Raw genomic sequence first — 27,279 nt, forward strand, 5'->3', positions numbered from 1 at the left:
TTTTAATTATTGGTCGCTGCTTGACTTTACCCAGCATAATATTGAGACTTGCATCTTGCCAAGTGAAACAAAAAAATATTGTAAAATTGAAATGATTAGCAATAATGTACTCGTAACGTTAAGCCTTTGCGTCCATGCGAAGGCACTATTTTGCATTTAAAAGCATGCCACGAATGTGCATATGCTCTAAAAGAAATAAGAAAACGTGCTGACCCGCTGAAATGAACTTGATGTTCAGTCCTGCAAAGCTTATCGACCACTGGACAATTAAACCATCTGCCCATCCTCTGTTGCTAAACTCAATTTTACAGATTTAGAGTATAGATTGTTTAGGAGAGGGGTGTGTTTGATTCTCGGTGCGCGTTGAAGCTAGAGGATTCAATTCTTGCGTTAGGATTCGGAGCGATCAAATGCCAACGTGGGAGCTCCTCTCCCTGAGCTGCTTCGCATCGGTTCCTGCGGACACATGTCCATTTGTGCAGATCCTCCGGTGCAGTCCCTTGCCTCACCTTCACAGTCACTTCTGCTTGCTGAAAATTTGTCCCTTCGCACTGACCTGCTGTAGCTTTTTAAATGTCAGATCTCTGGAAAAAGGAAAAAAAAAAAATCTTCCGTCACTTCAGCGTGATGCATCGGAAAATGATTCAAGGTTAAGCAAAGATTTGCCTGTTACGCCTGTTTAGTCCTAGCAAGAAATGTGTTTTGTGGGGTTATTGTCTGCGAGGGGATTCTAACGAAGGCGATTTGAGGCTGTCGTGCAAAGGTGCCTCGAGAGAGCCCCGGTGCTACTGGTGCCTCTTCTCAACGTTGCGCACGTGGCTTCGGGGCCGTACGAGCTCTTTTCCTCCCTTAGTTTTTCTCTGGAGTTGGTTGCATGAGTGGGGATCGCGTATGAGAACAGCTTAAGTTATAACCGGCCAGTTTGAGTCTGAACCGGCATCTCTGTCTTGTTAGAGCCAAAAGTTTTAGTCCTCTGCTGATGAATATTGCATTTGGTGTCGTTTCCTTTTTTTGGACCTCAGTTTATCTGTTTGCAAGGGCTTCCTGCTCGGTGCGGCTGGGCTGCAGCGGGATTCTTCGGGGTCAGGAGGTGCATTAGTGTGTTTGGTTTATCTCTGAATACGTACAGCTCAGTAGCAAGCGAGTCCTTAAATTGTCCTCTGTGCCTCTTGGTGGCTTCCAAAGTCGCAGGTTTCTTCGCTGCTACCTGAAGTTCGGTGTAATTAGGACGCTTCAGGATATTCTGTGTGCGACTCTCTCTCGCCAGTTTTCTGCAGACTTGGAAGGCACAAGAAGCGAGTCTGAAGATAGGTGAACTTCGTAATCCTCTGTAGGTTTTGTTTTATTTCAAATAGCAGCTGGGGATCTGTTGCCGAGCACCCAGGGAAAGGCTGCAGAGTCAGGGGTGTGGTGCTATGATCTTGAAGGGTTTTACTCTCCTTTACAAGGCACTTCAACCAGCAGAAAAGCCCCTTAAAGGAAAGAGGGTCCTGAGCTGGCAGGTGATGTGCTTCTGCTAATAAGTGTGCCTTGTCACTGGTGTTAGTTTTCTCTCGCTCGTTTTCCTTAATACACAAAAATTGCAGTCAAGAGCATGTAAAACACCCAGCGGGGGGGGGGGAAATGTTCCCTTAATTCTTCAGCAAGATATAGGGTGGATCAGAAGCTGAAACCACTTGGCTCAGTCAAAGCCGTTGTATCTAGGTGTGAATCGAGAACTGCTTTTCACCATTCGGTTCTCCCGAAGTCACCCAAATGGCATCAGGACCTTGCAGCGTGCACGTTCTCCTCTTAGGAACTGAATGGAGCTGACCAGGCTGCCACACGCGTCACAGAAACCCACATCAACTGTTTTTAGGTCATTACCAGACTGAACTAAATTTAGCATATGAGCCAGAAGCGTGAGGCTTTGTATCCAACCTCCTGCCCGGTCCTTACTTCTGGGCTGTCTGCTTGGGCTGTGCCCTACAACCAGTCGTACATCTGCTGAAGACGAGGGATGAAATCCCTCTCTGCTTTTTCTTTTGAATCACAGGGAGCAGGTCCACCGCTGAGGTTTGTTTCCAGAGTTCCCGAATAACACCACGGGAAGTGGAGATGGAGCTTGAGTCCTGGCTGGGTTGATGGTGGTTCCAGGTGGCCAAGAGGAGAAGCCTGGCCAGTTTTTGGTTGCCCGTGTATCGGTTAGCTGCCTCCAAAAGCTGTGGATTGCTGAGCTCTGGTTGCCGCCAGAGATCTGCGCTGGTTTGGGGACGGGAACAGCTCGCACTCGGAGCAAAGGGGGAAGCGCTTTTCTCATTAAGCTTAAAATACATCTCAAGTAGAGAATGTTCCCACCTCCTTTCTCTCGAGCCCCACATCTCTGCTAAAATGGTCGAGATGGCAGAGATGAGTAAAGAGGAGGGGGAATAAGTCACTCTGACAGTACAAGGGAAAATGTCGAGGCTGCTGGGAGCAGCGTGCTGGTTCTGCGGTTCCAAGCTGTCCTTTATTTTAACTTCCTCCGTTGTTTCGGGATTCTGTTTATTTGCAGTAGCACACTGGTTAATTGGGGGTTTTCTGTGGATTAGTAATATTGTCATCCAAAATGGCTTCAAGTGTGTCGAGTCTGCTTAATTCTGATTTATTAAAGAAGGCTGTGATAAATGTGTGCCTTTGAAACTCTGGCTGGGTCTGCCGGGGGTCACCTGTAATTCAGAGCATCTGGCGGAGGTCAGCGCTAGGCTTTTTGTTCTGCAGTGGTGTAAGCTTTGGGGGTTTTTTTTCAGCTCATCTCTGAAGGAGGAGATACTTCAAACTCAGTGACAAAATCCCACTTTTCAGGCAGCTGCACCCGCTAACGACTAAACTGTGTTAATTAGGTTTTAGTGCGGTTGCAGTAGTGCTCCTTTGTCCCTTCTATAATGGTGATCCAAACAGATGATGTCAAGGAATCTTCTGTTTCAGCTGAATTTAACTAATTATAAGAAAGCACTGCCTTCACTCTCCAAAGCTCAATACCACAGTCTAAAAGCTGGGGATAGCAGTGGTCTAACAATAGCATTTATATTGATAGCGTGGCTTGTATGACGGTGATGTATGCAAAACTCGATTACAAAGCTCAGCTTTAAATTGACTGCTTTTTGTTTTGTTTTGTTTTTTGATCCGCGTAACAAACTTCAGGTATTGTTATTCCTGCAGGAAACCTTGAGGCAAGCGTTCTTCCTGCAGCTATCAGAAATCCGTGGACGTAAATTGGGATGGCTAATTTGTGGACCTCCCCTGGGCTCTGTCTTCAGATAACTGATGTGCCTCTCGTTAGGGAGTTGAGAGGGAAGGGGGCTACTTAAGCCTGAGCAGATGTGCTAGAACAAGCTCTTGGATCAGAAGCAAAAGGGCTGGGTGATGAGGAGCTCCTGACTCCAGAAGGTGCAAACTCGCTCCTCTCTCCTGGTCCCCCTCTCCGAGTGGATTTGGTGCTTCTGCTGGGTAGGAAGCTTTGCTTCGAAGAGCTTTAAAATGGCCACCTTCCGAACCCTTGCAGGGATTCTTCCCGGTCTCTCTCCAGCCCTTCCATCTGTACGGCTCGGAGGTGCTTTCGGAGGAAACTGCCTGGCCACAGCGACGAGGACGCTGTGTTCCTGTGTTTTAGCAACACCCTCCGCTGTTCTGCTGGTCACGTTGTAAAAAAAAAAAAAAAAACCTACCTTTTTTCCCTTCCTCTGATTGTGGTGGTGTCGCTTGCGCCAGAGCGGCTTTAATGAACCCCTGCCTGCCCGCGAGGTGCCGAGATCGGACGTTTGTGTGCAGAGGCTTAGCCACGCAGCTAGAGAAAGCCGCAGCGCTTGAGAAGTAGCCCGGATGACTTGCTTTTGCTGCTGGTGCAGCTGCTGAGCGAAGGCCCGGTCTTCAAAGCCTGGAAACCGTAAAGAAAAAAAAAAAAAAAAAGGTATTTGACATGAGTGAATGCGGCGTAGCGGGTGTCCCAGGGTGAGGGCACCCTCCCTTCTGGGCACCGGTGCCACCCCGGCTCTGCCTCGCCGCGGTTTTGTTGATGGCTGGCGAGCTCAGGCCTGCTGGTGCATTCACATCTCCAAACAAAGCCCCAAACGCTTTGTTAGGCTCCTTCCTTGGCAACCTTTCTGCCGCGTCCCTAAAGCTCGCCTTTCCGTTGCGCAAGGAAGCTGGTGCGGGGATCATTGTTAGTCTCCAAGTACGGCTCTTTCATGTCTTCCTCTCGAACACAATGTATCTTTATACCTGAAACTTCAGGAAAATCCTGTACAGTTAATCCTTTGGGAATAGCCAAAAACCCCTCGGAAGCGCTCGAGGCTTTTTAAAGATACTTATTAGCAGGCAAGTGTTTAACTTCTTGGTGCAAAAGCCGATGGTAGGAACTGGATGCAAGAGGAATTGCGGAGACTAACGGAAGCGCTGGCCCGATTTCTTAAATTTCCAGGGCTGAGAAAGAAGTGAGCTTTTTACAGATGGTTTGGTGATTAACTGACAAAGCCGCGCCACGTTTGGGGTTAGAGTTAGTGGCTTGATGGATGGGAAACGGCACGTATCGACCCGCTGCCTAACCTTGGAAATCTCCGTTGGTATTTTCTCGAGACTGATAGGTACAGCGGGAGCCGACCTGACTTGGTGTAGGTAGAAAGCTGATTGATAGACCCATCTTTATAAACTAAATCTTGAAATACCGATGGCCAAATGGACTGAACAAAACAAAGCTGAGGCAAAACCCCTTGCCTTGTGCATCTTGTCTGTTTGCAGCCGGTGCCGGGATGTTGGAGCTGTTGATGGGATCTGCTGAGGAAGCACTGAATAGGCTACAGTGCCCCATTGCTCTCATTACGTGGTAAGAATAAAGAGGATGATTGATGTAATAGCGATGACAATGGCATATTGGGTTGTTGTAGGTATTTGTGTACAAAATTGTGGCATGCAAGAAGCTCCTACAGCTTTTCTTTTAGCAAAACTGAAGGGCAGTTTCCTGGTACATGGGACTGTTTGGTGTTTTCACTTTATATTGCAGGTGACCTAGAAAGAAGGAAAACAGTGTCTATAAGTTTTGGCTGCTGTGTGTAACCAAGGTCTGAAAGCTGCTTGTTCTTAAATCACTTGGTTTTTTTCTGCTTTGGTTTGAGAGAAAACAGTGTATGGTCTGTGTTGGAAACTGTGGTTGTGGTTGTCATAACTTCACTGGTTCTGTGATTCAGCTACGGAGTAAAGTCATCTCTCGCTCTGTCCTTCAGGTCATTTGTTTGGGTTTTAAAAAAAACCCAACAAACAACATTATTGTATGTAAAATCCTGTCTGAGCTGTTCCTTTAAAACATCGCTCCTGAGATGCCTTTTAACAAAACCGAGGAGGGGAGAAGCAGATCTGATCCCTCCAGAAGTTCTGGCAGGCTCTGTCGGGACTCCTTGCTGGAGCCCAGAGAAGAGGACAAATCTGATCCTCGTGGTTTCGCAGGCGGTCTATAAAATGCATACTGCCCTTAGGTTCCCCATCACCGTTTTCAGCTGGGCCCTACGAGGTGTGGGTGCTGTATCAACAGGCTCGTTAACGGACACGTTAAGAGGTAGACGGCCCCAAGAGCGATGTTCATCCTGATGGTTTTCCACCTGCTAGCAAGCCGCTCTGCGCGTTGTCTGCTGAACCTGAGACTCAGCAGAAGAGCAGAATTTAACTTGTTCTTGAAAAAACGTATCTCTAATAAAGTGGTTTGAGAGGAACAGAAATCCGCAGGTGCCTCGGGGTATGATCCATCCTGAAACGAACACCTGTATCTGGTAGAGTGCCATGTGTTGCTTCAAACTGGGCTGTTACGGGTGGTGGGAAATCTGGATTGAAGCCACACAGTGACTTTTCCCCTGTGTTACTTGAGGTCAAGGGAATCGTTCTGATCTCTAGCTTAATTTTCAAATTTAGTTTGCTTTTGTTTCCTACCCCCATGCGACAGAAATACCAGTGGTTTCTGAGATTTGTTTTAAAGCTTGTTTCTTTGAGGACTGGCAAGATAACAACCCTCCTTCAGGAAGGCTCAGAAATGTTGGAGCTTCTGGCCCAAGCAGCGAAGTATTCTGTAACAAACAAATACCAGTTGCACCCTGTTCCTCAGAGGGAGAAATAATTTCCAAAATGTCTTTGAGGGACCTTATTGCTGTTCTGCTTGGTACAGAAAACACCCAGAGAGGTGGCAGTTCACTACTAGGGTTTTTGGTATTAAGCACGTAAGCTCAGGACATGAATTGTTGCTGAATGCTTAAAGTTGAAGAAGCTTTGTGAGGACCAGCACTGCTTAATTTTCACTGGCACCGTCCACTTCAATGCTTGCTCTGGGCTCCGAGTCTTATTTACAGTTTGAGCACAGCTTGCTCTAGCTGGCATTTCAAATAGCTGTTGCTGTCTCAATTCCGAAGACTACAGTTTACAAAATCCTTTAAAAAAACAAAACACCCAGTGCAGGTGTGACCTCAGCGAGCAAGAAATACATCATTTAGTATTTCCATGTCCTCTTGCATCTGGTGGTGTGGGGTTGGAAGGAGCTCTGCGAAACAACGCTGTAGATAGCTCGCTATCCTTGGTGCGCGAGGTGCTTACGGAGCTGCTCTGTCTTTTGTTTCTGCTCTGATGTTTCAGATACTCTGCTCCAGCTGTCGGCTCCGGTAGGTTTATAGTAAAGGTCAGCAAAGCAAGCCTCTTCCATAGATCCGGTTTTAAAGCAAGCGGAGGCAATACATCTAAGTAGGTGCCCCACAGCTATCTTTCCAGTCAAGTTGCCAAACCCTTTTGTACTTGTTAGAAAGGCAGCCCGAGCAACGAACCGTCTTGCTCTCATCGCATCTGCTTATCACATGGACCAGTTCTTGGTGTGTTGCCAGGGTTTTTGCGCTAAACCAGCTCTTCCTGGTGAGTCTCACCTCTGTTGTGCCTGTACACACACACAAAAAAGGAAGAATCTCATGGGATTATGTTCCTGGCAGGCCACAGAGAGCTGTCGTGATGTGTTATCCTGATTCCAAGGGAGCGGGATCCTAGGCGGGACTTTAAATGTGTTTCCTCCCCCCCTCGATGTTTTAATAGTTCAAGCTTGAGTTTGTTTGTGTGAAACCTCTTTTAGAGAGGACTTCAGGATTTTTGTTGAAGAGAGAGCTCTGTGTGAAGCATTTATTGAAACAATTCTCAGGATTCCCATATTTAACACTTTCTCCATTCAGTGTTATGATGTAGGTCAAGCCGATGCAGCGTATCAGCACCCCCTCGGTGAGCCCAATTCAGCATCCCTTTCAGGCAAGAAAAGATCCTGGTAAAGGGGAACAAGGAGGATGGGAACTCTGGTTCCAGAACTGGTAACTGCTCTGTGCCAAGGCATCACAAAATTAAGCTTATGTTCAACAGAATATAACTCTGAATTTACCAGAATGAAAATATTTGCTTTGACACTTTCTCCTTCCCCCCATTAAACTCTTTATCTTGTTTAAAATCAAGAATTTGAGATACTTCCAGATTTTTTTTTTTCCCCCTAAATAAAAACTCTTGCCAAAGCTCAGCTGCTGACCTCCTCTGCATCTGTCTGCTTTGACTACAAACATGTCACGTCCCGAGGGCTTTACAGCCTGAGGAGATGGTTGTTTGTATGTTTGGGGTTTTATGTCACTGTTGCCGAGGTGGCTTGACATGCTTGCAGTTTCTAAATGACTGTGTAGGTTTCTTGGAGTAAAAAAAGCATTTCAGTAAAGTCTACGGAAACCTAAACCAAACTTCACTTGAGGGAAAAGGCCACATCTTAAAATAATGCATGTCTTTGGGAAGTCTAAATTAGTGAAGTATTGCAACTGCGCAAACACGTGAAAAGCATTTTGCTTTTAACAGACCTGGTACGTTCTTGTAAAACACGTGATGGGGCGCAGCCCCCAAAGCGCAGTTAAATCTCGGGCTTGGTGTCAGGCCTAGCGCACAGTTGGGGTCACGCTCTCAATTCTGTGGTTTTACCACTACAGTTTCTCTTTCAGAAGCGTTTTGGCACTTCTTGAATCCTCTCAAAGAGGAAATCAACTGTACCCAACACAACTGGAAAAAGAAATGATTGTATTTTCTCCTTCTGATATGTCACTTAAAATGCACTTGAAATTTCTCACTTGTTTGAGAAGTTTCTTATTCGTACGTTAAATACTCCGTTCCCACCAGTATGTACAATCACCATGGTAACAGGCTTCTCTTGATGGAAGCTGTAGCAATGCAAATATTCTATCTAGTGGTTTAGCCTAGGGACAGACGTATGGCCATGTAAACTACTACTGCCCTCGTCTTCCATGCTTCTGGGTCTGACTCTGGTTTCCCCCGTGGCTGCCTTTGAGTGTCGGCGTAGCGAATTCCATGGCGCCTGGCTGGGTGGCTGGCTGAGAGCGCGAGGTTCCCGATTATTGCCGCCTTCTTCACGCCAGGTGAGCAGCTTGTATTGAACTCTTCTGGGAGGCTTGAGCGTCGCGACAGAGGAGACCAGTGCAATCGTATCGTGGGGACCTTTTCGCTTCTCCGGTTATCCCAGAGGAGCCCAGGGCTTTATGCTCCTGTGTCCTGGCTCCGTACGTTGTCTTCCTTGCCAGTCCTCTTTGGTAGGATGCCTTCCTCAAACTGTGCAGTCATCTAGGATCCATTTAAGGAGTTTGCTAATTGACAGTTGCTTATCGTTACGGACTAATTGCACTTAAATTCCCTTGGTTTCTAGCGTGTCCTCTTTTACTGAGATTCAAAGAACTCTTGTGCTTGTGGAGGCAATGCTGTGTTGCGTTATGGTCATGCATGGGAACATCAGTTAAGCTGTAGTGATCACAACTTCATTCCGACTCCCTTTCATCAGGTCCAGTCTCTTCTTTTCGTGTTTAAAAATCCTGGGTGCCAGCTTCTTCTCAACTCGACTAATGCATTTCAGCGACATGGTTTAGAGGTAGACCAGGCAGTTAGGTTAATAGGTTGGGCTCAATGATCTCAAAGGTCCTTTCCAACCTTAACGATTCTCTGATTCTATGATCTCCCCGCCTTTCTCAAGCAGCACCTCAGCAACCCTTGCGTAGGTCACAGTTTTTTAAGTGGTTTCAAGCCATTTCCATCCAACGTGCTGCTCCTGGGACTGGCCAGCACCACGTGTAGCACCGAAACGCAGTCATCTCGCAAGCAAAGCTCCGCTGCGATGCAAATCAGAAGGTGTCACCCTGGGCCTGTCCGTGTTCTCATCCTGCATTGCGCTTGGCTAACCATACCCACTAAAACGAGGGCCTGATGCCTGTACGTGTGGTGTTCTTCCTTGTCTGTAAATGCAAATGAATTGCACAGTAATCGGCACAACAAAACTGGAGTTTGGCTACGGCGCTCGTTATCTGCTGTCAAAATGACACTGGTTGTGTTCCCGTCTAATCTGATGGTGAAGGAGCTCTTGCTGCCACCGCTGCAATTAAATGTTGACCCATCCAGTGGAAGCCTGAGAACATGGATTTAAACATGTTCATTCCAATCTGTTTTCTCTACGGAAAAAAAAAAAAAAAAATCTGCTATCTCTTTTTCTAAAGAAGTTGAAACTTTGCGAGGGAACAGTGTGGCGTTGGGGAGGGCAAAGAATTAATTTGTTTCCCAAAGGAAAAGGGCAGTATTACTCAATCCAGCATGGTATGAGATGTGCTTTGTTGTCGTCTTGTGGTGGTTCCCTTCACTTCTGGTGAGGGAAGACCAGGTTTGAAGCCTTGGAGAATCCTCTCTGTAGGAAAAATGCTGACTTCATTTCTAATTGGTTCCTAGCAGGCGACTGGTATGCAAAGTGTCTTCTGGGGAAAGCTGGCTTTTCTTTCCACCTTTTCCTTATTACTCAAGTTTCTTGGCACAAAGTTCAGTGGAGAGCGGCCAGATGTAAATCTTCAAGAGCTCCAAAGCAAGCCAGACTGGAGGGCTTGCTGGAGCAGCAGTTCCTTCGCCCCAAAACCCCGATTGCGCTCGCAAGGTGCTTTTCAGTACACGTGGCTGCGCTTGGAAAGTGCCTTTTGATGGGGGTGCTGGTGACTAGGGTGTTATCTTGGGGAAATTTGCCGTCCTTGATGTGAAATTGCGAAGGGTGCGTGCAGAATAACTTAAGGATGCTCTTTCTTGTGTGATTTCTCATCTCAGTCGGTTAAAATCTGGTAGAGAAGCGGTGAATAAGGTGGTTTTGGTTGTTGTTGTTCGTTTGTTTTTTTTTTTTTAAAAAGCAAAACTACATTTCTAACAAAACGCTTGTGTGCAATAAAATCACTCAGCAACCAAGCACAGGTTGCTGTTCAGTTATTCATTCGCTATTCCCTCGCTTCCGGAGCGTTTTCGGCTGCAATCATAACCGGCCGTCGTCTTACAACGAGTGAAACCACCTCTGTGTAACGCTGTCCCCCGTTCACTTGTCGCAGCGGTAAGGAGGGTGAAGGGATGGGAAAGCTGGTTGTCTTCAGAGCTTTCCACGACTGCCTGCAAGTGGCTTGCTGTCCTTGTAGGATTTAAGCGAGTTTTGTGTCTTTCAAAGCTGTGGGATTCCTGGGCAAGCCCAATTCAGGCGAAGGAAGATTGAGATTTGCCCCAGGGACGTGCAGATAAACTGCAGATTGCCCCAGTGGTGTCTTCCCTTCTTGGGGCTGGTGCGGACCACGGGGCTGTGGATACCAACACCAGAAATGCTGCAAAACATCATCCTTGGCAAGTAGGTTCCCTATTTCTGGTGCTAGAAAACCCCTTTGCTTGAAGCTGGAAGCTGTGAGCGTGCCCTGTGGCAATGAGAATAACTAGCTTGGGGGAAAACCGATGGATTTTAATAATCTGAATGGGTTCAGCCTGGAGTTCTCAAGAAGTTTGCAACAAACAAGGTGACTAAAAAGTGCTGCTTCTTGCTGCTCAAAGAAATCAAAGGAGTTTGTTTTCTTTATAACCTTTTTCACTTCTGACTACGTGTCCTTTCTTCTGGTGTGCTGCAGGGAGAGACAGAGAAGTGTGAAGAAAAGTTAAATGTGAGTAAAGGGCAGGGACTTTTACTTGGGGAAAATAAGAATAAATATTCCTGGTGCTTCAAGCGTCAAAGCCCTGGTGCCGGCTGTGGTTTCACGTGTGCAACTGGCACCTCGGGTAACTTGGATCAGATAAAGGGAGAGAGTTTGGAGGAGGCAAGGCAGCCTATGAAGGCTTGGAGGCAGGGAGGCGACGGAGCTGAAATTGCCCTTTTGCTGCCCACGCGTCAGTGTAACCGGTAACGCCGCTAAATCATAGGGCTCCTTACAGATAACTGCAGGTTGTGTAAGTGCTTCTTAGAGTGGGACTCGTTCGCCTTTGTAAGAAAATAAACATGAATAACCATCAGTCCCAATATTAGAAGCTATTTACGTTGCAAAATTCTGCTTGCAAATACTTCAGAAGAATTCACACCTCTGATGCCTCGAACAAGCGGAGCGGTGCTTTCTGTACCACAAGCAGCTGGAGCGGCTGCGCTTCCATCGCATGGGTGGTGCAGCGGCACTCACCGCCTGCAAAGCTCTTCGTGAAGGAAAAAAATCAACTGTATCAATCTTATTTTTAAAACGCCTTTTGTCACGAAATATGCAGATGGTGAGTTATTTCCTCAAGGATAGGTTCTCAGCTGCTTAGGTAGCAGAGCTGGATGATTTCTTATGTTTTTAAATATACACAGGTGTGGTCTTACCTTTTTCCCTCAAATTCAGAGTGTCTTCGCTGCTGAGGTTTTCCAGCTGTAGACGAGAAATAAATAAGAGAAAACGTGGCAGAGATCCTTAGAAGGCGGGGACTTGCTTTCTGGTAATGGCCATCGACCTATCTGCAACTTGTATGGAGATGCATGCAGATAAATATATAACTTTATTTTTCCGGGGGGGCATTCCAGCTTTCTGCTTTATCTGCCACTTTGTGCTCGTGGCCACTTGTGTCACTAGGCTTGTAAAAATATTTTCAGTGAAATATTTTTAGCTGGAAAACCGATTTGCCCAAGTTATAACTTATGTTAATTTTAAAGAAAATTGATTCAGGGATTTTTTTTTTTTTTTTTTTTAAGGGCTAAATGTTTGCCAGGAAAAAAAAAAAAACCACTCAGCCGTGCAAACAGACTAGCCATCTGTTGGCCGCAATGTTCATCTGGGATTTTGGGAGATCTGGGTGTGAAGTCGAATCCTAAGAAATTTTTTCTTTTATTCCTGTAGGGGAGATCCAGCCCCACAGTGGTGGGCGGCCCCGCGCGAGGATGAGGGAATGGGAACTCGATCCCGGAACAGGCAGATCCGCAGTGGCCAGTCTGTTTCTGACTGATGGTTGGGCAGTCTCTCACTCTCCAGATTTGAAAGGTTTTGTGTGTGGGTTTTTTTTTTTTTTGTCCCAACGCAGAATGGGCAAAATGCTTTAAATCAGTTTTCATTCTGAGCGAAGAAACAATTTCGTACGAGCTCAACCCTGAACAATAGAGCCTTGATCTTGATAGGGGGCTCTGGATGTTACTGTAATGCTAATACGTGGCGCGGTTGGCCTTTGCGCCTCTGGCACATTTCAGGCACTATATAGGGAGGCTGTAATCAGCCGCAGAAAAATTCCCTTCTGTCTCTCCCCTAGCAACCCCTTCCGAATAGATATTTGAAAATAAGCTTGCTTTCTATATCATCATCTAAATATTTTCGACACTTACCGTCATTAAAATTCTCTTAATAGTTTTGGGACTAAGATAATTTATCCCCAGGTCCTCAGGACTCCCTTCTAGTTTCTGTGGTCTTAAGGTAAAGCTTTTGAACTTCTTATCTGTTAGAAACCTGACTTGTATCCAGATTTTGCTCTTTTCTCTTGACTCCTACACTGGCTTTATTTAACACAAAGTCAAATTAATATACTGAGATGATAAGGAGATAAAAGCAGCAAGGCCGTAAGTCACCTAGACCAGTAGGAGCAAGCTGAGAGTCTTGAAAGGGATCTGGTTGTATTTTTGTTAAACATTTTAGTGCGTGTGTTACAGGCTGGTTTTGTAGCTCTGTAATCTTGACCCCGTATACACACGGTGTAGCCGTGTGCCCTGCAGTGGAAACAAAGCGGACTGCTCGTACCGGTATGAACCACTGGATTGCCACTAGAATCAAGAACGTTAAAGTCTTTATTCATTAACTGCTCGTTCTCTTTCTGCAAATCTGAATAATGAAAAGTGCTGAGCGTGTGGGCATAGAGGAATTCCTCTGGACAGAGGAGACTAAAACAAGGTGAGGGGTTTGTGATCTTCCCCGTAAATACTGACTGGGGGTTTGAAGTCCTGGGCACTCGCGGGAGCGCTTTCGGCGCAGATTTACATCAGTAGCCGATGAAAGAGGCGGATGGGAATCCTGGACGCGAACGTAGCTATCCTGGGAGAAATGCACGGGAGCTGCTGTGAACGGTCTGGTCAACTTAACTGGGGAAATCTTGCTCCAAATTCTTGATGCTCTTTTTTTTCTGGGGCTTCCCGAGGCTGGTACTCAGTTTGCTGAAGACCTGGAGCATTTCTCCTTCCTGGGAGCTCCTTGGGCTAGCTTGGGATTCGGCACCAGGCCCTTCTAGCTCTGAATGCAGGAGGGGAGGTTTGCTGTGCCCTAGGCACAACTGGGTCCTTAAGTCTTGTGGGTCTCCAAACTAGCAGCTCTTTTTTTTTTTTTTGGATCTGAGACGGCTGATTAATTGCTGGCGTGTTTGGAACGGGATTCATTTGGGATTTGGTTGTAAGACTTCTGCCTTATGGAAAAAATCTGTCTGAGCTGAGAAAATAGTTGGGTCAGAGCCCGCGTTCTTTACTCTAGATACATTGCCCTCAGCCATGCCGGAGCTTTCTCTGGGAACGTGGTCCGGAGGGACAGTCCTCCAAACATGTCAAGTCCCTTCTGGTGTTCCCCCACGCTTTTCCCTTGTACTGCTAGAGGGTTTCCCGGTACAGCTTTGTGGGATGGAGAAGCTTTGAGGTCTGCCTCGGGTTCCTGGTATTCCTGGAGTTCCAGCTCATGCAATAATTTTTTCCTTTTCTGAAGACCTCCTGGAGATGGAAAGAGTTCGTGGGGTGTAAACGTTCTTGTTTTTGTAATTGCTCCATGCACTTCTTCGCTAGCGCTCTTAATAATTTTCTCAGTGGGATTTCAAGGTTTCAAATTCCTGGGCATCTCGACCTTTAGAGAAAACGTGGTGGAGAGGGAAGGGGAAGATGGTTCACCCCACTTGTGTTAGAAAGTGGGGGCTCCCCTGGAATTCACTTCGTGCCCAGGAAAGAGGGCTTCCCCAGCTTCCTCGGTTCTGCGAAGGCATTTCCAGAGATTTCCCCTGTGTTGCTACAAGGGCTTTATTGCTGAAACCCACTTTGTGTTCGGTCTGTCCCCAAACTCTTGTGTCGTCTTAATAAACGATGCGGTTGTTCCCAAATGCAGCATCCGCATCCCAATATGTATCCCTTTCGTGAGCCTAACTCACTTGCTGGGTTTTTTGTAGGAATTTTAGGTCCTTACCACAACAGGGAGAATAATCAAATATGGCACCACATTGCTTACTAATAGTTTTTTGGACTTGGGAACACGAGGACTGAGTTTGAGTGCAGAAAGCTCTGTTTTAATTTATGGTCGGTATTAACTTGCGGAGCCAAAGTGCATATAAGCTGCTCAGGAGCTCGCTCTGAAGATCAGGCTGGGAGAGCTGTTTTTTATTAAGTGGTACTTGATTTAGTCCTAAGTAAAACCATTTGTATTTAACTTGATCCGCGAGGCTGCTGTAAGTGTTAACATACTTCAGTATTAAACGTTTCACTCTGGGGCATCATCATAACACAGCGGGTTTGTGCAAGAGCCCGTTTCTGAACCTGGAAGAGTTATCCATTAGATGAGCGTGTACGTTTTCAAAGGAACTTAAACTCAGTCGAGCCTATATTTAAAACGCACTGTCACGGTACTGGGTGACATGAAAAGATCTGGGGACAAGCGTCCCGTAACATCAGGTCTGAAGCAAGCTGGGATACTTTGGTGCTAAACTGCTGTAGGGATGTAGCTTTTCCCGGAGATGTCAGAGAAAGCAGAGAAATCACTTGCACTTGGGGCAGTTGGGCATCGATCTGCCCCTTGCGAGCTGCTCTTGGGTGGCTGCCAGGTGCAGCGAGCTACTTGCCATTTAAGTGTAGGGCAGAGCAGCTTATGCTGAACCAAGAAAACTCTGGAGCCAAAACAAACCGCTATAAACTTTTCTCCCTCCCCATGAGAATGAGGGGAAGAAGGTTATTGCATCCAAACTCTTTTGGAGCTGGCACTGTGGGAAAACTCTGTCCAATCTGGGAATCATTGTACTTGAGGAACTGTAATAAATCCTGACGGACCCCACAGATGGGACTTGGATCTCCTGCGTACAAGTACGCACACAGACCGCCGGGATTGAATTGGCGCTTCTGGATACAGGAGCCTCTTCTCTTAAAGTAGTTTGTGATACACCTCAAGGAGACTTCATGGATCGTAATGTGAGATCAGGGGTGGGTCTGAGCTGAGAATTAGGTGTTTCTGGTGGTAAGTCCCAGGCAGTTACGTTCCTGAGGGGTCAGGAATATTTAAGTGAGCATGTATGCTGTGCCCGGGCACACAGGTGCCTGTTTGCTCAGTGCCATGAAGGTGCAAGGGGGTCTGCTGTAATTCCTGCAAAGTGGAGAGCCTCCTGGGCAAATTTTGTGCCTTGAAAGCAGAAAAACTTTTGCATCAGAGTGAAAAATCTTGGTTGTAAAAGGGAACCTGGCTTCGGTTCCTCTTAGCCCGAGCGTTTCTGCCAAGCTCGCTGCTGTGATGTTAAGGATCTTTTATTAGATATTCTGTGCCGTTGCCCCCATCCGTCAAATGGGGGCAGCCTCTGTGGTGCCGAGCTGAAGCAGTCTGAAGTTCAGGTGGGAATAAACCTTTGATTTTTCTCCTGCTCTGTTTTTTTTCTGATGCTTCCCTCGTAATTCATATTAAGATTATTGATTAAAGGTAATTGCTGTAGGATATTATTCACAATCCATTAACCCTGATTTATAGGAGAATTCTTCAGCAAGCTTGGGTGCTGAAACATCACCATTAATTGTCTTAACTGAGCCTTACTTGAAATGAAGATTTCTTGCCTTTCCGTTTATATTCCCTTCCTCCCAAAGCACTGGCGCTTTGATTCTTTCCTTTAAATGTTGAGAAATACAGTTGTTCTTTTCGCACTGTAACAGTGCCTCATAATCTCGCCCTTCTTCCATCTCTCCGAAGACGCAGAGTTTTTTGGTCTTGCAAGTCAAATTAACATGAGATTGCCGTAATTTGCATCGTAGCTGTGGGAGGCCGTCTGACAGCGCCGAAGGCAGCCAAGGAGAATTGAATTCATCAGCTCTCGCATTTGTCAAGGACCGGAGCGAGTTCTGCTCCTCTGATCTGGGCAGGAGAGTAAACATTTAATGTGAGCGGTTGGCAAGGGTGACTTCCTGCTTTGTGGCTCATCTCCCGAGCGCTGGAAAGGAGAGAGGTCTCTCCGAGTCCTGGCCTCGCCTCCGAACCTTGCCCCTGGGGTTCGTGTCTGTGTGCGGTGAGGCTTCGGAGCTGTTGCTGTTTCTAGATTTTTAGCTCCCCTCCGCAGCCCGAATATGTTTCCAAATAGGTTGCTGATAGGGACTTGGCGTTTTCTTAAATCGGAGCTTACGCTGTGCAGAAGGAGATGGAAAACACAAAGCAGCTCTGAGGGGAAGGGAGGCATCATCTCAAGATTGCTCAGTGCAGGAGGAGGGATTCTTCAGTGTGTCGAATTGGCTTTTACTAACATCATTGTGGTGGTGTGGTCACTGAGATGTGTCAAGACGCTTAAATTGCATGTTGTAGAATATTTTGAATATTTGGGTTTAAACTATTTGGTTTGACAGGCTTCTAGCAAGTTACCCATATCTAACTAAATGGGTTTTGTTTCCTGGGCTAAATATTTTCCTTTACTTGATGTATCAGTATTGAGAGCAAACACGAAGTCACAATCTTAGGAGGACTCAATGAATTTGTTGTGAAGTTTTATGGACCACAAGGAAGTAAGTATATGACCCAGCCCTTCTATAAAAACAAACTAATGGCTCATGGTGAGGAACAGTGAAATGACACATTCTTCTGGAGTGGCAGAAGAGATGAGCAAATCTAAGTGGGGGTGAGAAATCAAAGGGTAGCAGTGTTTGAAGGCTGCGCTCTCAAGGGCGGGGAGAAACACAACTGTGAGCATTAACACGGATGAGCCACCTCCCTTGGAGCTGAGCAGGGCTGGATACTGCCTTCGGACAACTAAGCCCTCTGCTATGGCCTTCAGCACCGCTCTTGTTGATCCTTAGCTTTTCTAGACCTGGCTCATAAGTTTTGCATCAGTCATCTGAATTTTTGCGGGGTTTGTAAGTAAGATGGCTTTTCTAATGACTAGATCACAAGTCAGGTCTCCAGCGTGCCTTAATTTAGTAACATCTCTAAAGGTAAGTAGATTATTCCAAAGTCTCTGTTTTGAATAAGGCTCTTGTGTCTTTGTGCCGAGATCTTCTGCAGTATCAGTTAAAATCATGTATTTCTTGTCAGGCAGCACAGGAAAAAGGCTTTTACCGTAGGAGGTTTGATATGAAATCTTACCCCCTGATGGAACTAAGTATTATTCCAAAGATGTGTTTTGCTTAATGCTGTAGTTCTATTTATTCTCTCCTGAGTTATTAAGTGTCTAATATCTGCATTTCTTTCATTGCAGCACCGTATGAAGGTGGAGTATGGAAAGTTAGAGTCGACCTTCCTGATAAATACCCTTTCAAATCCCCGTCTATAGGTAACCAATAATCACTTTCAGTCAAAATCGTGTTACTGTTTATGCAGGAGAGATGTCATTGCTTGCAGCATCGTTGCAGGTGAAGTTGCACCAACCCTCAGTGCAATCATAAGATCTTTACTTCAAGTCTGCAGAATGCTTTTACCGTAGACTTCCAGTTATCACGTGCCAAGCAGAGAGGAAGCTTGGTCTTTTGGCTTGAAGGGCTAGGAGCTGGAAATGCGATTTGGTCACACGTCGGTGTGATGATGAACTGAGTCTCTCTACTGTGTGCTTTTTTTTAATAATATATCCATTCGTAGGTAAGGTGCAGGATACCACAGTGAGTGCTGGAGCCTGTTCATATAGAATGACTCATTTAGTTTGGAGAGCAAAGCCCACAGTGCATGTTCGTGGTCTTGGGGTGAACCTAGCTTTTGGGACCTCTTGTCCAGAAGTGGATGGAAGTGAAGGCAGGAGCTGGAGCCTCTGTCCTCTTGGAGTAGGTGATGCATATGCGGAAGAACATAGAAGCAGGGACCTATCACCAGAAAAATTGCAGCTGGCGAGACTGGTCGGGCTTGTTTAACCTTTGGGAGCAAATAGGAAGTTTGATAAGGAAACGTTCTTTAGACTGTATCCATCCTATCTTTGTCCTTGGGTAATGGTGATCTAACTTGGATGTCTTCTGGTACCTAACTTTAGTCCAGTCACTTAAGCTATAAATAAAATAGCCAATATTGCTTGAAAAACTGGAGCAGATGCATGAAGTTCCAACATGTCTATTCTGGCTTATGAAATAAGTGCTGGTAACTCGGTGACATGGCATTTCTCCATCAGAAGGGTGTGCTTGTGGCTCAAGCCGCCGGAGGACTCTAAAGAACGGAGAAAACTGCCCCAGGAGAACTGATGTGGAAACTTGACTATATGGGTTGGACAAGATGGGTCCCTTCCAATATCAACATCCTGATTTGGAGTTGATAAGTATGGGCTGCTTTCTTAAAATAGACTCTTACGCTAAGAGTTCCTTCTGTTTAACATCTCTCTCTCTCTCTCTCTGTGGTGTGAGAAATAATCTGTCTAGTTCCAAATGTGAACCGTGCCTTTTGGGAAAGAGCGACGCTGTTTTTACGCTGTCCTTTACCTTTCTGTTGAAACCTGAACCGAACCGCCGAAATGTGCATGCAGCTGAGTAACAATGCAGTATTGCTGCAGCTACGCGAACCCTTTTCTCCTTCCTCTTGAGTCAGCTCTGAAACTTGCTATAAACCTCTGCTTATGAAATGCACAGTATGTTATTTGGTGCCAGTCATTTTTCCCTCCCCACTTCTCAAGTGCCACAAACCGACGCGGATCAGGGTACTGTCATGTTGGCAGTCTTAAATGTGGGCTGGCTACAGACAAGTCTCAGAAAGCACGTAAACCCCGGTTTCCTTGTTGTTAATTGCTTTGGTGCTGGTCTGCTCAAGATTATTTTTCTCTCTCCCGATGTTCTTCCCGTGCGTATCAGAAATCAAGGTTGCTGGCTTAAAGCAAAAACAAACTTTCTTTCCAGTAGCCTATGAAGCCAATGCAGTTAAACATCAGCCAGGCTCTTGTATATTCATAGTGCTGTTGATTTAGGCTCCGGTTAGTTGCATGGAAGGTGGTCGGTTTGACCTTTTGGTGGTTTGGCTTGGCGGCTGTTTAGTGCTGGTTGGGATAGGCGAGAGTAAAAGGCAACCTGGGATCAGAGTTGGCCCAGCTGTATTTTCAGAACTGACACCGCAAGGATGGCCTTGCTCCTTGTCACCCTGGGGAGAGGGGTGGGTGTGGAGGGGGTTATTTTCTGCTCAAATTGCTTCGTCCCTTCTAATGTTGCTTTTGCTGTCTGCCTTTTAGTACAGCAGCTTTCCATCTGTCAGCTTGCTGTGTTGTGACTGTCTTGTTCCAGACTCATTGCACCTTCTAGCATGCTTCCCTGGCCCTACGAGTCTCTGAGCAGCTGAAAACCACCTCTGAGCTCCCCAAAATCATAGAATCACAGAATGCTTTGGGATGGAAGGGACCTTTAAAGGCCATCCAGTCCATCCCCCTGCCATGGGCAGGGACATCTTCAACCAGATCAGGTTGTCCAGAGCCCCATCCAGCCTGGCCTTGAATGTTTCCAAGGATGGGGCATCTCCCACCTCTCTGGGCAACCCGTGCCAGTGTTTCACCACCCTCAGCGTGAAAAATTGCTCTAGAGCCTGCCTTAACGTCTGTTGGGTGAGGGCTGCTGGAAGCACAGGTTACCTCCCGGGCGAAGCAGTGTGCAGCTGAGGTTTCAGGTTGAATAAACAGTCAGAAAGCTGGCTTAGCAAAGCAGGGCTCAGCTCTGCTGCGGGGAGGAAAGAGCTGGGCAGTGGAAGCGCTAGGACCCGGGGAAGCTCCCAGCCAGCTGCAGGAAGAGGTTTGTTTTTCTTTGTCTGGTTCCCATTTCTGCTGCCCCAGCCCAGCTTATCGGGATGGCCAGGGCCGAGTGACGTCTCGGCCCCTTCCTCTGGACCAGCCCCGTCTCCGCACCGCTGCTCTCGGAGGCAGACTGGGTGTGCGGTGCCCGATACCACTGGTTTTGGCATTACAGATAGCTCCGGAGCGAGCCTACATCCCGGCTGAAGCGGGAGCGTTCCTAGGGGTGAAACAAGCTTGTGAATGAGACAAGGTCCTGTTCTCTCCCAGGTCTGCCCGTTCCAGCGAGCACGGGTGTCCGAACCCAGCCGTCCTCAGCCGCCTGAGCGCTGGATAACACGGGGTAGGAATTAGTAGGGAAGAAATTTGCCGTAGCGATCTCCGATCTGTAAAGAGGTGGAAGTGAAGGATTTCAGAGACGGTGGAGCCCATAAATGGACAGGAGGTCATCTAGAGCACACATGTAGCTTGTTTGCAGCCCTTCTGTTCTCAGCACTGAATAGCTTCTGCTGCAGTGATAACATGCAGAGTTCAAATTGTCTGTGTAAGTCACTGGCTTGTATAAAGTATAGAATCCAGCAGTTTCTTTTCCTTTAATAAATTACACTTTCATGCCGAAGCTTAAAGCTAAAATGCTGTTCTTGCAGCTTTCCTTGTTCCTCTAGTACTGTAGGCTAAAATTTTCTTTCCATCTTAAAAAAAATCTTAATGCATTTTTGAATATGGCATGGCCTTTTTGCAGCAAATAACATGATGGCTTCAAGCATATCCATGCATTCTAGAAATCCGCTTCTGAAAAATGACTGCTAATAGTTGCTTTCTAATCTGTTCAAATTGCTTTTATCCCAGCATGGCTCTGAGTATAAGGTACACGAAAACTTGGTGTTCTCTTCTAAAAGTGCGACCGACAAACCTGAATAGAAAAAGTTTTTAAAGCGGGTTCCGGATTGGTCATCTGGAAAGGTGCGGACCTTTTCTTAAACCCTAAAAGAGTGGTGGCCCTCTTCGGCTTTGAGGGTCTCTAGCAGAAGCCTTCGTTCGGTGTGCTGGCTCTTCTGCCAAATCTCTTCTCCCTCGTCCCATCCACAGCTCCCTTCTCAAATATGCGTGGCATTCGTTCCCTGCCCTTCTCAGGTTGGTAATTATTGCTGTAGTCTATTAAAGGATGCCACCCCAGGGGCAGTGCTCTCCTGACAATGCAGGTAAGGCCTCCGCTTAAAGACCTAAACCATCCTGGGATCTGTGTGACAGGAGCAGTTCCTGGGAGAGCTTCCAGTGTTTCGTGGTGTCCTGCAGTACCTTTCTGGTATTTCTGGCACCGCCTGGTCCTTGCTTGGTCTTTGCTGTGTAATCGGACAGCTGCCTTCTCGGTGCAGGATGACTTTTCCTAGCAAGAGCTGTACGATATACAGGAGAAAGGGAAATGCGTATCCTTGAGGAACACAAATCTAAACAGAGCCAGATGTAGGGCTGTCGTGTTGGCTCTGGGCTTGAGTGCTCCCATTGAGCTGAACTAACTCCGCTCGTGCTCCCTAAATATCCAAATTTTCAGGGCTGAAGCAAACCTCCTGAACTTGAGCAGTTTGCTAGAACAAAACCAACTCCTGAAAAATACCCCGTTGCTTTCTGAAGCTAGCGAATGCTGCTGCTCTTAATGCTTTTGTCAATTTAAATATCCCTGTGTGCTTATGAGGACCCGAAGCACTCCCCTGCTAGATGTTTGGTTCCATTTTTGCTTTCTCCTAGACAATATGTTTTGAGCTGTTTATGATTTCAGTAACCCTGCTGGCGCTGCTTCGCTACTTTTCCCTTCCCTCTGGGATTTAATATCTTCAGGGGAACTTTCTGCCTAGTCTGTTCCTGCTTTTTCAAAGGGGAGTTGTGAAGCACTTGAAATACTGTTTTGAGCTCCCAAGTCATGAGAACACTTTGTGTAAATTTTGTATGTTTTTAATCAGTCCACATGCCTGCCAAGAGCCGGAGATTAATTCTCTTTGATGCCATAAACACAGGAGGGAAGGAGTCTGAATGTCCTGCCCTGCTTAGATGATAGAAGCAGTAGAAACATGTGAACCTAGGAGCCTGAGCTCTTACCTGGAAGCACTGTGACATTTATTTTATTGCTAAAATCTGCAGAAATATTAGGCCAGCACTGAGTCACTCTGGTTTCTTCATAATCAAATGTCACAGCTGCAAAGTTTGCGTACAATATGCTCAGAGCCTCAATTTCTCAAATAACTTCTGTATATTTATACACAGCTCTCATTTTCCTCCCATCTCTGGCCCAGTTATCCGCAGATATCTCGCATTTATATTTCACCTTTCTCCTAAGTGTTTTGCAAAACAAAATGCCTAGTGCGTACACAAAACATATGGAAGCGAGTGTGTATATGTGTGTGTATGTACATAACGAGACATTGTGGCAGCCAGTACAGGAATGAAGCAGCGTTTAGCTCCAGCCAGGATTTAACAGATCTCTCCTGGCCCGTGCTTAATTTTTCTTTTTAACTGCAGCTGCTATTTTTACTTTCGGCTCCTCTCTGGATTGCCTTACATTTTGCTACTTAGAATTTCATGAGTCGCTTATCGCCTGTGACCATTCTGAGCTTGCTCTTCCCTCTGTGTGTTGATCCTTATTCTGACCTATAAGCGATGTGAAAATGCTTGTTCTTTCAAATACGCTTAGCTTTGTCTAAAGGGAAAGACGAGACACCTAAAGGTAATTTGTATCCCTGTCTCCACTCCGGTCTGACGCACGACTGTGCACCCTCCGCAGATTCCCTGCTACAATCGGAGAATGGGAACAGACTGACAAAATGGGGTAGGTGTTTTCAGCCTGACTTGGCACAGATTCACTGCCTTCTGTGCCAGTCTCTGAAGCCTGGGCATCAGGTGATGGTGCACCTAAGCGATGAGATGAGCTGATATTGGGCAATTGCTTTGTGCTAGTTCTGCATGTTTTTCCCGAGATTGCTGCTCTTAGCACCAGTCTGTAAGCTTGTGGATATTGCTTTTCTGCTTCCAAGAAGGACCCCTCAGCGATTCACTCTGAGCAGGAGGTCCAGAGTTTATAGCTCTGCCAGTATTTTCCATCAGCTACAGCCATATTTTTCTGTCCTGATCTTTTCCTCGTGAAGCTGCTGCAGAATTATTTATGGTACTGTTTTGAAAAGCTACTAGCATTTGAGTATGGTAATATAAACTGTTCTACTTCTGCTGTTAGCATGCTGACATTACACAGCAGCTCACGCTACCACCGTGCAGTGAATGCCTCCGTGGTGAGTGCACAATGTTACATTTGACTCTGTAGCTAATGCTCTGAATGGGCTCCTAACCTCTAAATTTCATAAAAAAAGAAATCCTTGCCTTTGCCGGTGAGAGCTTATTGACCTGAGAGTGCTGGAAACGGTATGCACCTCCGCGGCGGGCTGATCCTGTCCCCTTCAAATGGGGAACAGCCACGCGCTAAACCAGTTGTCCCAGTCTGCGGAGAGGAGTAGGTACGAAGTTGAGGACTGAGGCAGAGGTCTTGCTCTCGTGCCCTCTCCCCCATCTCCTACCATGGTTTCTCAACCTGTGGTGCCTGGCGGGCTCGTGATCAGTTGCACAAGAAGGTAGTCCTTGAAATGAGTGCAACGTGGTTTTTCTAAAAATAACAAAATAAATGCCTGTTCCCTTGCGGGCTTTTGGGTGTTTGGGGAGGGGGAAGCAATAAGCAATCTTATCTGGCTCTTTGGCAACACTGCACGAGCACTTGGGAGATCTTTTTCCATGAGGTAGGTTGTCCAATGGTTAAAAAAAGCAGAGAAAAAACACTGCTCTTGACCTCTCCGTGCTGTACGTAAGCTCTTTTGCGTGCTGATATCTGCGAACATAGTCCTGCCCCAAGCCTTGGGTGGTCACCCAAGCCGCGTTGATTCGGTGTGGTATTTAAAACTCACTGCATCCTGCTTCAGAGAGGCTGTAACCACCTTCCCACCTCACCAGCCAGACAGTCTGAACCGTTTCCTGACTTGACCTTAATCTCTCATTAAAAATAAAACTTTGAGGCTTGCCAGTCTTGCTGCGCTGAAAAGCCAGGAGCGGTTACGTACGCTCGTCCTGTCGGCTGTTTGTTTGGCACCACGGTGGTACGCAGATACGAATCTGCTCTCGCAGTTGTTGAGCTAGAGAAGTGTCCAGCTGGCCTTATTTTATGAGCAAAGAGAGCCGACACGTGGGCAAGCAGTGGCGAGCTTGCGATGGGTAAGTGGATATAAACTAGCTCCGCTCTGGCACGTTCCCCAGAGCCGGTGGGAAGTCCTCTTATAGTTATCGCTGGTGTGGTCGGGCCGTGCAGCTGACTCCCCGCTGAGCAAGAAGAGGCGAAGCCCGGAGGCCGGGATGTGCTGTGTTTGCTGGCACGCTGCTTGTCCTCCTTCCCCTGTGCTTCAGCAGGGCCAGCAGCGCTAGCGTGGCTTTGAAGAGCTGTCCTGCAGGAAGAAAGTCTCTTTTGGGGACCTCTCACCTAACCGGGGACCTCTCACCTAACCTACCAGCTAAGCTGGCTGTACTTTGAGCTCAGATAAGCAACGGGCCATGTTTTGAAGCACCGCTTGTTGGATTGCAGCCCGTTCCTGACTTGGAGGAGAAGCTCCAAGGGGTGCAGAAAGCTTTTGCTGCTGCGGGCCAGCGTTGTGCAGCTGGAGCTGTGGTTAAAGCGAGGAGGCAATCTCCAGCCCAGGTTGCTGATCCCTCTTCTCTCCAGGTTTTGAGTCCATTCTGCCTGAATGGTAGATGAGCTACCTGACGTAGTGGAAGGTGTCCCTGCCCATGGCAGGGGGGTTGGAACTAGGTGATCTTTAAGGTCCCTTCCAACCCAAAAACCATTTTATGATTCTGTGGGGGCTGTACCAAGGTAGGGGACCCTTTCTGAATCACAGTCGGGCCCCATAGCAATAGGAGAGCAATCGATGTGGAACAACCTCTTGCAGGAGCTTTCTGCCTAATGGCTCCACAGGACAGCAAGAGGTGCCTTGGGAGTCCTCAGCGTTCCCCAAGTTATCCAGATATTTGGGCTCTGCCTCTTGGAGGAGAACTTGCTGGCAGAGCAGCTCACGACAGCGCCTTGGTTCCGGCAGTGCCTTCTAGCCACTTCCTGGGAGCTTTGGTCTGCGGTTGCTCAAGAGAGACGTTGACATCGATGTAAGTCTGAAATTCCTCCCTCTTTGCCCACTGTGCTTTCGCTCGCCCGGCGAGCAATGTTCGGCTATCGTCCAGCCGCGACGTGCGATCCTCGGAGTGACCGCTTTGACCCAGCTGCGAGTCAGTGCCCTGGCCGTTCAGACCCATCCACGGTTGGCGCGAGCGCGGCGAGGGAACTTCATTTCATGCTGGGATATGTCCAGCTGCTGGAGCTTTATGAATGTTCCTGTGTTTGCAGCGTCAAGGAAGACTGACAGCCTTTCAGTTAGCTGATTTTTTAATTTAAAAATGCGCTTCTCTTCAAAGATTTTGTCAACCCCAGGAGTGATTACTCCAGGGCTATCGCTGAAATACCAGCGTTTTTGAAGGTCAGCATCTGCATATTGGTCTCGGCATCTTCCAGTATCGGAACAGATGTGTCCTTTTCTGTTGTGTGACTCCTTTGTGGATGTACAGGTTTTTCTCTGTTAGGACCCAAAGACTTTTTGTCTGCACAGATTTTATGCAGTCCTGCTTTACCTGCAAAGGCAATCCTGGACCTTGATGTCTCTGTGTGGAGAGGGTGGACTGCAGCTGCTCTGCTGCTCAGATTCCTCCGAAGCATTGGCTTTTCCAGGGTTCAGTGTGAATATTGTTTTAAAATGATAAATTAAGTGTTTACAGCTAGTCCAGCATGCAGAATCATGAATGCTCAGGCTGTGACCTCGGCTTAATGCTCCAGGCCGTGGTGAGAACCCAAAAGCGAGCGCCTGTCCCTTGGCACGCTGCGTGGAGCGCTCGCCTGGAGCTCTGCGCCGTGTATTAATTGGGGGGTGCTGTGTTCGAGACTATGGCAGTAAACCTGCCCCAGTGTTTCTGCTGGCTTGGGATTTGTTTTTTTTTTTTTTTACTCCTGGCTTCCTCTTTAAACCCGAATTTCATTTTTGCATGGATGTTTATGGTTACTTTGTCTTTTGTATTTGTAAAAATAAATACAGAGCAAGTCAGTGTTATTGGAGCAATGTTAGTGCTTTATCACTGCGGGTGACTTTACATTTCAGATAAAGGAGGAGAAAATAGTTAGAGCTTATTTCTGGGTCAGGAAAAGGAAAGGTATGAACAGAGCTGCTCTTGGCCTGGGCAGTTTGTGTCTGTAGGAGAATGAGACTGGGGAGACCTTGAAGAGTTGCAAGAAGATGTGGCAACAACCTAGGAGACGAGGAGCGTGAGGAGAGGACGTGTGTGTCCTTTTTTGAAGAACAACTGTTTCATTTGCAAAGCTTGAGACCAAGGACAATGTGAAAGAAGGGATTGTTCCTTGCCTGGGTGAATGCAAAGATGACGGAGGAGAATTACAAATAGCCAGCACGGGAGCTGCTTGAGTGGGCAACCTGATCTCGTCTGCCTGGATAGCGAGTGCAGCTTAAATGCCGAAGTGCATGAATGAAGAGTTGACCAAAACCTTGCAGATGGGTTTGCAGCACGGCCTTGTCCAACCAGCTGCAGGTGGCTGTGGTAGAAGGTACTAAGAAATGGGTGAGATGATTGGAAAACCAAAATGAGAGAAAGCAGAGGGATGCATGCGTCTGGCTGGGTTAAAGGGAGCCAGTCTGTGTCCCAGATACCAGAACAAAGAGTGTGTAATTCAGCAGGTCTACACGTTACCGTCCTATTCTTGTTACCTGGTGTCTTCCCCCATCCTCTTTTCTATCCCGCTTTATCAGAAATGTAACTTTTTTTCCCCCCTAAGAGAAAGACAGGATTTAGAATCAGGATCTGTGCTCGCTGTAGCTCTCCAGTGCCAGCATAATGGATCCGTGACCTGATTTAAACCTGTGAGAGCTGCCATAACGTAAATATTTGATGGAACTACGGCTTCCCTTTTTA

General features: G+C 46.9%; 1 protein-coding gene across 5 annotated transcripts in view; it reads left to right on the forward strand.

Annotated features, from left to right (window-relative positions):
• Positions 1 to 27,279, forward strand: part of UBE2H (ubiquitin conjugating enzyme E2 H) — a 53,977-nt gene that overhangs the window by 10,911 nt on the left and 15,787 nt on the right. For 4 of the 5 annotated variants that reach the window (XR_014227888.1, XM_082309299.1, XM_082309302.1 and 1 more), the window contains exons 2-3: positions 16,980 to 17,056; positions 17,746 to 17,820. Coding sequence is in view for 4 of the 5 variants with exons in the window: in XM_082309299.1 (XP_082165425.1) it covers positions 16,980 to 17,056; positions 17,746 to 17,820 (152 nt within the window). In the remaining variant the exon portion in view is untranslated. The remainder of the gene's footprint in view (positions 1 to 16,979; positions 17,057 to 17,745; positions 17,821 to 27,279) is intronic. The other variant, XM_082309301.1, reaches the window with a different exon arrangement.

Source organism: Platalea leucorodia (genome assembly GCF_965183815.1).
Source record: "Platalea leucorodia genome assembly, chromosome: 4".
Lineage (NCBI taxonomy): Eukaryota > Metazoa > Chordata > Aves > Pelecaniformes > Threskiornithidae > Platalea > Platalea leucorodia.